At 52.6% G+C, this 10,717-nt stretch overlaps 1 protein-coding gene across 1 annotated transcript; it reads left to right on the forward strand.

The window, feature by feature from the left end:
• Positions 1-2,792: 2,792 nt before the first annotated feature.
• On the forward strand, positions 2,793-9,874 carry LOC311373707 (repulsive guidance molecule B-like; the record flags this gene model as incomplete). Its single annotated transcript, XM_084490333.1, has 2 exons — positions 2,793-3,374; positions 9,303-9,874. Coding segments are annotated over exons 1-2 (690 nt in total), but the record flags the coding sequence as incomplete, so codon positions are not given.
• Positions 9,875-10,717: the final 843 nt, after the last annotated feature.

Raw genomic sequence — 10,717 nt, forward strand, 5'->3', positions numbered from 1 at the left:
TATATATATATATATGTGAGTGTGTCAGGGTTCACATGGTTAACAGTGTGTTGTAGGATAGATATAAGATTTGAGACATGAAGGGAGAGAGAGAGAGAGAGCGAGAGAGAGAGAGAGAGAGAGAGAGAGAGAGAGAGAGAGAGAGGGAAAAAGAGAAATATGGAGAATAGGAGGAGCGAGGGGAAGGGGGCCGGGAGACAGTCTCAGAGTCTGTGCTCAGCCTGTAGGACTCAGCTGTGGTTTAATTTATTAAATTAATTAGTATGAAATATAAAATTCAACGCAAAGGTTCGGGTCATATGTTACCTATGCAAAGTGTGTTAGGGTGTGTGTTTGCGCACATGTGTGTACTAACTAATGTGTGTGAACGTGTGTGTGTGTGTGTGTGTATGTGTGTATGTGTGTGACCTAGCATGTGTGAGTATGAGTGAGTGTTGTGTGTGTGTGCGTCTAGAGGAGAAAAAATAACCAGAAAAGCACCATATGCACAGATGTAATTAAATCAAACACTTCTGGTAACATGTGGCCCAAATACATTTTAAACCTGCCTTTTATTTAGCTCATGTAAAACACACACCACTCTGCTTATTGGATGAGTTTCTTATCTTTATATACTGTCACTGTACAATGCTATAATATATGCTACAAACTATTACATCTTCTCTATATATATGCAAATCTGCTATTTGTTTTGCCTTTAGTACTTTTGGGTTTTATATTCTACTTAAATTACATTTTCCCTCCAAACCTTTCGTCAAATCGCTGGATGAGGGGAATTAGTTTGTGTACGCATTCAAGTGCATCTGTGTGCATGTGTGTGTGTTTGTGTGTCTGTGTGTGTGTGTGTCTGTGTGTGTTCATGTGTTCATGTGTTTGCACGTGTGCCTGCGACTGTGCGTGTGCATATATATATGTGTGTGTGTGTGTGTGTGTGTGTGTGTGTGTGTGTGTGCGTTTGTGTGCACATGCATAGCTTCGTTATTAGTCTGTATTTGTCTGTCTGTCTGCCTGTCCGTGGGTCAACAGTGAAAGTGTTACTGAGGACTTGAGTCCCTTAAAGTTAAACAGCCAGCTATGACACACAGGCCATAAACACATCCGTGTTACAAGCTCAGAGATACGCAGGTAGGGACACACACACACACACACACACACACACACACACACACACACACACACACACACACACACCCACACAACCCACATTAACACACATTAACACACACACACACACACCAAATTAAAACACACACACACACACACACATAAATACACACACATATACACCTTTCACACACACAAGGAAACTGCAAAATACAATAGCTAAGAGGGTCAAAGGCAATCAACACAACTTTCTACAATAAGTCAAGGTCCGAGACCATGTGCTCAATAAAACACTTAACCTCAATATGCAAATGATCAAACGACGGCCGTTAAAGAATGACCTCATGTGGACGAGAGAGGCAGTGTGGTTTTACCCCGACCTGTGACCCCCGTTAAATCGATATGCATCGAGTTTATAGACTCATTCAGTCCAGTCATGTAATATTAAATGGCCTTTTTAGTATATTGCCTGTCGAAAAAAAAAGTCTTACAGATGCCGATCTAAACCTGTGTGACGTGTAAAAACCGAACCCGTTTAATATGAACCACGGGACTTCAGTGGATCTGAGGCCAGTCAATAAGGTTAACATGATCATCTTCAATGAGAAGAGTTCTCTTCTATGAGCACAATAATAAAACTCAAGGTGAAGACAGAATGCATTGTGAATTTATACCTGGATATGTATTTATACATAGTGATATATTTATACATATCTAACTACCAGGTAGTTTGGATCTTGGTGAATCATGTTGAACTCATTTTAAAATCCCCTCATTAAGCCTTGTCGGTATATCAATGGTTCACAAGGCTAGACTGCGATGCCTATCGATTAGGTTTGTCGTTTGTATTATTAGATACAGACGTCTCACTCCCACCACTAACTGTTCCCCTTTTAGAGTACAAGTCAGAGCCCTGTTGTTGGTTGGAGGTGTTCTTCAGTGGAGCCTCATCACTGCGCTCCTGCTCCTGAGTCGGTTCATGGGATTTAATCTACGGTCATATTCAACGAGACTCCTTTATGAACTTTCTGCTCCGTCTTTGACCAGCACGCGTTCCCACTCCGACTATTATTTTATATTCCCAGTCTCAGTCTCCCAGTCCATCCGCCTCTGGGCAGTGGGCGGGGCTTCCGCCAGCAGGGATCGGCTGATTCGCTATTGATCACCGGAGAGTGGAGAGAGAGGAGGGGGAGAGTAGAGAGAGAAGGGGGAGAGTGGAGAGAGAGAGAGAAGAGGGAGAGTGGAGGGAGAGGAGGGTTTAGGAGAGAGAAGGGGGAGAGTGGAGAGAGAGAGAAGGGGGAGAGAGGAGAGAGAAGGGGGAGAGTGGAGAGAGAAGGGGGAGAGAGAAGGGGGAGAGAGGGAGGAGGAGAGTGGAGAGAGAAGGGGGAGAGAGGAGAAAGAAGGGGGAGAGTGGAGAGAGAGAAGGGGGAGAGAGAGAAGGGGGAGAGAGGGGGGAGGAGAGTGGAGAGAGAGAAGGGGGAGAGTGGAGAGAGAGAAGGGGGAGAGTGGAGAGAGAGAGAGGGGAGAGAGGGAGGAGGAGAGAGAAGGGGGAGGAGTGGAGAGAGAAGGGGGAGGAGTGGAGAGAGAGAAGGGGGAGGATCGGAGAGAGAGAAGCCTCGCAGAGACCCGAGTGAGTGTGCGTGTTTGGGACGGGAGAGAAGAACACAGATTGATCCAAAACCCTCCACTGGTCGGAAGTAGCGGACCAGCGTCGCTCCGACACAACGCGTCGGGACTCGGAGTGGGAAAGTCGGGAGTGAAAGTGCAGCGACCAGGGGCCGCGCGGTTCTCTTCCCCCGAGCAGAGACTTTGTTTTCCTCGCCTCGCCTCCCCGCCCTGACGGAGCATTCCGCGGCGCAGCTGCGACTTCATGCCGCCGCGCACCGGGCGGTAGGGAAGGAGAGGGAAGTGAGGAAGGAGGAGAGGAAAGTGAGGAAGTGAGGAGAAGGAGAGGGAAGTGAGGAAGGAGGAGAAGGAGAGGGGCCCGGAGTCCCAAGCACACCGCCGCCTCCGCCCTCCCTCGTCGTCGCCTTTTGCCCCCGCGGAGTTCTGCCTATACTCCCCCCCGGAGGTCTGCCTACTCCCCCCAGGAGGTCTGCCTACTCCCCCCCCCGGAGGTCTGCCTACTCCCCCCGGACCTGCATGGACGGGGATGGGGAGAGCCGGGTGCTGTGGCCGTGGGGCTGAGCGGCTCCTCTCCCCGCGTCTCAAGCCTCGTCCCCCGCCACTACTCCTGCTGATCCTCGCTCTCTGCCTCCATGCACACTTAGGTAATCCATGCCTTCGGCTGTAATGGCTCATTAATAAGTATGTTTTGTAGAATACTTTTCTACCGGCGGCTCTATGGGACGAGAACCAAAAACTAACATAACCTCTATAAACGTTAAGTTAATAAATTATTTCCGATTAAGCAGTCTTGAAGTATGATCAAGTATTAATGACAGCGATTTGTCTGGAGCCGCTGGGCCCAGTGCTGCCTGCCAATGGGTTAGGGTTAGGTGGCCCGCGGCAGTGCAGCAGTCTGAGAGCGGATCGAGTTTCGCCTCTCCTGGGTCGTCATCCTGCTGTCTGCCCGCTAATGGCTCGTGGAGGGAGAGACACAGAAGGGTGAATAGATGTCATCCACACGTCCGTTCCTTCTACATTACAGCCCCGGCTTCAGTGCTGCGGGAAGCGTTTGGACAGTTGGTTTTGCCCATGAAAACTCCCTAGCACGGAGATTGGTGGGACTTTTAATATCTTAGAGAAAAGCTTTTAATTATTATTGAGCGTTGGAAAAGATAACAGAAGGGATGTTTGAGTGGGCCACGGTGCCAGGGTGTTAGGGTTAGGAGATGGTGTTGGTGTGTGTGTGTGTGTGTGTGTGTGTTTTCATGTGCACGTGCATACATATTTGGTGTGTGTGTGTGTGTGTGTGTGTTTTCGTGTGAGAGTACATGCATGCGGTATATGTATAGTATGTGTGTGTGTGTGTGTGTGTGTGTGTGAAGGGACTTAGCGGCGTGGTGGTGGTCGCTGTGCGTTGTGCCTTTTCACACCTCCAGTAATTAGTTGAAAAACGTCCCGGGCTGTTTGGCAACAAAAGCCTGGCGCCCACACACAGAGCCAGCCGGAGCGCCCAGCCTCCGACCTCCAGAGCCTCCACAGCCTCCAGCCCGCCTACCTACGGGCTAGGGGTAACTGTGACCCGGGGACAGCAGAGAGGTGTTATCCCCTGGAGAACCTACCGCTCTCTCCCCAGACCTCCGTTGGGCGGGATGAGGATAAACTCCGGCATACGTCTGCCACCCCAGTGTGGGTGGGGGAGAGGAACGCGGGTGAGGGATGGGGGAGGGATGGGGGGCGGGGTGGAGGGTTATCCCGGGTTGAACTGTGGTCTGTCACCCCCCAGACTGGACCGGTACAGATAGAGGGCGAGCGAGGGGGAGAGAGAGGGAGAGAGAGGGGAAGACAAAGCGAGAGAGAGAGAGAGAGAGAGAGAGGAGGAGAGAGAGACGGAAGAGGGGGAGAAAGAGCGAGGGAGAGAGACAAAGCAAGGGAGCGGGAGGGAAACAAAGCGACAGAGTAAGAGAGAGCAGGGAGAGGGGAGCGAGAGAGAGAGAGAGAGTGAGTGGGGTCTTATGCACTGGTAGAGCTGGTGGTATGATGGGAACACTGGGGCTGGGATGGAAATGCTGGTGGTGTGATGGGAATACTGCTGGTGTGATTGGAATGCCAGTGGTGTGATGGGAATGCTAGTGGTGTGATGGGAATGCTGGTGGTGTGATGGGAACGCTGGTGGTGTGATGGGAACACTGGTGGTGTGATGGGAACTCTGGTTCTGTGATGGAAATGCTGGTGGTGTGAGTGATGGGAATGCTGGTGGTGTGATGGGAAAACTGGTGGTGTGATGGGAACACTGGTGGTGTGATGGGAACTCTGGTTCTGTGATGGAAATGCTGGTGGTGTGAGTGATGGGAATGCCGGTGGTGTGATGGAAATGCTGGTGGTGTGATGGGAACTGTGCTTCTGTGATGGGAACACTGGGCGTGTGAAGAGGCTCAGGACGAGGTGATCAATAAGCTCTTGAACTCCCCCCCCCCCCCCGCCCCCCCCCCGAGGGGGCTGAGGGCTGTTCCTGGGAGCCCCCCATATACCCTGATGGGGGTGGGGTGGGGGGGTGGGCACAGGAGCCTGCAGGTGGGGGAGGGGTCGATGCAGACAATATTAACCTGCAGGTCGGACTAGAATCAGCCGGGGGGGGGGGGGGGGGGGGGGACAAGACCCCGATGCTGCTCATCCTGAAGGGAGGTGTGTGGGGGGGGGGATACAGGAATGCTGAGAAATCTGTCATTTACTAGAATTAAATTAAATGAATCTATTACCGTAAGAAAGGGTGAGGGTGATGTTCCTAGCCTGCCTCACACTGCTGACGTCAGAGGTCAGTAGGTCAACGGTGCGCTGCTGACCTTCAGCGAGGACGAAGGAGTGAGCACACACTCCCAGTCAACCCTACTGGGACTGACGCCACCACAACCACCACGACCTTTGCCTTTCCCAGCGCGGTGACTGGTTTGGTTTGAGGTCAGGTGTGTCGCCTCACAGCAGGTGACCACCTGGCCACCAGCGCGGCCAATCAGAGGCTGAGCGTGCCTGTCTATAGCATCATGTTGTTTGACTTAGAGAGGGAGTCATCTAATGCCTGGTTTGGGGTGGTGTCCGGACAATTTGGGTGGTGACGGTCTAGTTTGGGTGGAGTCCGGGTGGTATCCTGGTGGATTGGGTTGTGTCTGGGTGGTTTGGGTGGTGTTAGGGTGGTTTGAGTGGTGTTTGGGTGATGTAGGGTGGTTTCAATGTTGTTTGTCAATTTGGGTGGTGTCTGGGTGGTTTGAGTGGTGTAGGGTGGCTTGGCTAGTGTCGCGCTGGTTTGGGTCGCGTTACAGCGGTGTTACGATGGTGTTACGTTGGTGTAGGGTGGTGTCGGGGTGATGTATTTTGGTGGTGTAACGGTGGTTTGGGTGGTGTCGGGGGGGGTGGGGGGGGGGGGTTGGTTCTCTGTCAGCTACGTCAGGAAGGGACCACGGTGCTCCGCTACGCTGTGATTAGGATTATTTAGGTCTGTTAGGTGGAGCTGTGTTAGGTGGAGCTGTGTTAGGTGGAGCTCTGTTAGGTGGAGCTCTGTTAGGTGGAGGTCTGTCGGAGAGACAAAGTGGTCTCAGTCCTCAGGTCTGACCGTCTCTAGCGTCGGCAGAACACACACGCTGCTCACACACACACACACACACATGCTGACACACACACACACACACACACACACACACGCTCGCACACACACGCTCTCACACACGTTCTCACACACACGTTCTCACACATGCAGTCATGCACACACGGATACGCACACACACTCACGCACACACACGACACACAGAAACACGCACACGCATGGCAGGCACCACCAGAACCTAGAGTAGTTCATGCCAGCATGGCCACACACATATCCGTGTGTGTGTGTGTGTGTGTGTGTGTGTGTGTGTGTGGGCGTGTGTTTGTGCGGACGTGTGTGTGTCTGTTTGTGTGTCTGTGTGTGTACGTGCGTGTGTACGTGTCCCCGGAGGCGGTGTCTGATCTCACATGCTGGGGAGAGATTCTATCGCACAGTGTGAGTTTGCGGGGTCCGTAACTCGTAGTATTTTTGTTGTTAATATCATTCCACCGTTCCTCCACAACCTTTACCTCACAGTTCTGACAGCAGCAGAGTCTGAAACGCGCACACACACACACACACAGACACACACACACACACACACACACACACACATACACGGTCCACTGGGTCTGCTCTTGTTCTTAGAATCCTGCCAGAGTGAGAATCGACCTGGCACAGCATTGTTTTGTTTTGAACCCAGATTTCTTTGTCTGTATTCTGGACTCTGCAAGCACATCTGTGCAGGGTCCATGTGATGCTAGCTGTGCTAGGCTACGAGTGCTAGCTAGCCCGATGCGTTGCTAGCTCAGTGTGTTTCCTGGTACGCTCGCTTATTAGAACCACCATCAGATGATCTCTGGTGGTGTGCATGTGTGTGTGTGGAGCTACGCAAATGTGTGTATGTGTGTGCATGTGTGTGTGTGTTTGGATCTACGCAAGTGTGTATGTATGTGTGTGTTTGTGCACACACAAGTGTATGTGTGTGTGTGTGTGTGTGTGTGTGTGTGTGTGTGCAGCACACAGCTGCCCATACCCTGGAGAGACTCTCTGGTCTAATCTAATAGGAGCACACTGTGACTGATGCATTAGATCTGGGCCGTAATCTCTCCCTCTCTCTCACTCTCTCTCTCTCTCTCTTGCTCTCTCTCTCTCTCTCTCTCTCTCTCTCTCTCTCTCTCTCTCTCTCTCTCTCTCTCTCTCTCTCTCTCTCTCTCTCTGATGGAGAATGATGTGGACGGCCGGTGGTGTTCTTGTTATTTTCTCCTGGACAGGACTGAGTCCGGGGGTGAGACACGAGGGAGGGTGACCCCCCCCCACCCCCACCTCCCCTGCTCTTCTCCGGGCTGTCTGGTCTTCCGAGCGATGACCTCAGCCGCCCACCGCTCTCCCTCGCTTTTAAAGCTCCACCTCTGAGTGGATGGCGTTAGCGTTTAGCATTTGCAGCGGTAGCCTTTAGCCTTTACGGCGTTAACTCGTCCAAGGGGGCACCGTTAAAGGAGCTCTTCACGCTCGTTTCTAATGTAAGCACTGCTTCATAAAATCAGAACCAACGCCAGGCCCCCCCCCATCTCCCGTCCGTTTCCGCAAGAAATGATCGGAAAAGTTGGGCCGTGGAGGTGATGGGTCGGGGATCTGCGTTCTCCATCGGTCTGATTGGGAAGAATGACTCACAGTATTCCACAGAGGTTGAGTTTGGCTTTACTAAAACCCCCAAAAAGTTAACGATGTCATTCAGCACAATGACTTTGTTGTTCCGAATCCGCCTCAGCCTAGCGCACCCGTTGGCGTGCTAATACTAACTGGGTATTCGGCGGAATCGGCACAAGAAAGTCATTTTGGTAATTGATATCGTAACGTAGGTTTTGGTGAGGCCGGGAGAGGCTGTTTGGATGGCTTGTTTGGTTTCGTTAAAACCCTCTTCAAACGAACAACACCGCCCTTCCCTGTTCTCCATGGATTGTTTCGCCTTTCAGTTCCTCTTCTGCGTTCTCTCCTTCAACGTCTCCTCCGACCTCTCTGTCCAGTTGTAAAGTTATAATGTGTTCCTTTTGGAGCCGTAGCGTTTTATTGACTGTAGTCAATAAAGTTGTGGCGCTGGTGCCGCGCTCCCCCGGCCCTGCGTGAGAAGTATTATCGCGGTACTATCTGCGGCCGTGTGCATACAGGCGCTATCTGAGCCCGGCTGCTGTTTGCTGTGGGTTTATAGGCTGTCGCCGTAGCGACACTCTCAATGATCAACACTTGGCGGCTTTTCTTTGTCGGTTGCATGAAGTCTGAAAGTAAGCAGCCGATAGGGCGGAGTGTTAGACATCAAAGCTTTTCTCCACCGTCCACCGTCCGTGCGCCCCGGTGTCCTAGTTTGTGGTTAATACGTGTGTTTGTGTGAAACCCACCCAGGGTATCGCCACACATTCCTCTGCTGTCCCCCAGCGGGCCCCGGGCCGAGGGGCCCTCTCTTGTCTCCTTCCCAGGGTCCTCTGGGTTTTGGGGGAGGGTCCCCTTGGCGTTAGGGTCAGGGGTCATGTGTATCATGTGGGTCTGTGAAGCCCATTACACTGGAGCTGATTGAGGAGAGTACAGCTTCATGCACGTGTTAGGAACGATTCCTTAGGCTGCAACATCAACTCTGCTTCCGCAAACAAGATGCACCATTTATGTTATTTTGAAAACTTTTCAGAGATCTTTTGTAACTCTTGCAGACCACAATGTACGTATACGCATAGAAGGCAGTACTCTTACATTATACTATTTTATATATTACCCTTATGGGCTATGCCCTGGCTCCTCCTCCCTATCTGGCTCCTCCTCCCTCTCTAACTCCTCCTCTGTCTCTGACTCCTCCTCCATATCTGACTCCTCCTCCATCTCTAACTCCTCCTCTGTCTCTGGCTCCTCCTTCATCTCTGACTCCTCCTACATCGAACTCCATCTCCGTCTCGGACTCCGGCTCCATCTCTAACTCCGCCTCCATCTCTAACTTCGCCTCTGTCTCTGACTCCTCCTCCCCCCCCAGGCGGCGGCCAGGCCCCCAGCACCCAGTGCCGCATCCAGAAGTGCACGGGGGACTTTGTGTCGCTCACCACCCACCTGACGCCGGCGCTGGATGGCTTCGACGTGGAGTTCTGCAAGGCGCTGCGGGCCTACTCGGCCTGCACCCAGCGCACCGCCAAGGCCTGCCGCGGGAACCTGGTGTTCCACTCGGCCGTGCTGGGCATCTCCGACCTCATGAGCCAGCGGAACTGTTCCCGGGACGGGCCCACCTCCTCCACGCACCCCGAGGAGCCGCACGAGCCCTGCAACTACGACAGCCGCACCCAGCACGCCCACGCCCACGCCCACGCCCACGCCCACGGCCACGCCCCGGGCCAGAGCCACGCCCACGGGCCGGGCCACGCCCACAGCCAGGCCACGCCCGGGTACCTGTTCTGCGGGCTGTTCGGCGACCCCCACCTCAGGACCTTTAAGGACAGCTTCCAGACCTGCAAGGTGGAGGGGGCGTGGCCGCTCATCGACAACGACTACCTGTCGGTGCAGGTCACCAACGTGCCCGTGGTGACGGGCTCCAGCGCCACGGCGACCAACAAGGTGAGTCGACGACCGGGTGGGGGGGGGGGGGGGGGAGAGGAGAGGAGGCGTGATGATTGGACCAATGAAGGGGATGAGGGAGGGAGGGAGGAAGGGAGGGAGGAAAGAGAGACGTGAGGTGTTGGAGGAGCTGACACCGGGCAGGTCTTTATAGGGGTGCACGCTGTACCCCTGTTATTGCTTTGTAGCGGGGTCCACTGTTGTTGCCTTTATGCTCCTCTTTTTCGTCGTTCTAAATCACTGCTCACTTTCTCTCTCTGTCTTTATTATTCTTTTTTTAATGTTTTTCTCTCTCTCTGTCTGTCTCTGTCTCTCTCTTTCTCTCTGTCTCTGCCCTCTCTCCCTCTCTATCTTTTTTTCATGTTCTCTCTCTCTCTTTCTTTTTCATGTTCTCTCTCTCTCCCTCCAGGTGTGAGGCAGGCGGCCGGTCTTGTGACTCGGTCATGTGACCGGGTCATGTGACGGGTCAGTGTGTGTTGGGACTTCATTTGTATAATGGCGCTTAGAGTCTGACCTCTAAGATCACGCAGGGAGCGTCAAAGGCCCCACTGTTCGGGCGTGTGCGTGTCCTTTTGTGTGTTTGTTCATATGTGTGTGTGTTTGTGTTTTTTGCTGAATCCATTTCCTCTGTGTCCTGAACAATCGTCGGTTTGAATAACTGAAGTATAGAAGTCCTATTCTCGTTTGCTCATGACTGTATATAGACGCACACGCAGAAAAACACACACACACACACACACACACACACACACACACACTGACTCAGACACACACCCACACCACAAATGCATGCAGAAAAACACTCACACACTCACTCAGACACACACACACACACACACACAA

This window comes from Micromesistius poutassou, assembly GCF_964030765.1.
Source record: "Micromesistius poutassou genome assembly, contig: SCAFFOLD_1686, whole genome shotgun sequence".
NCBI lineage: Eukaryota > Metazoa > Chordata > Actinopteri > Gadiformes > Gadidae > Micromesistius > Micromesistius poutassou.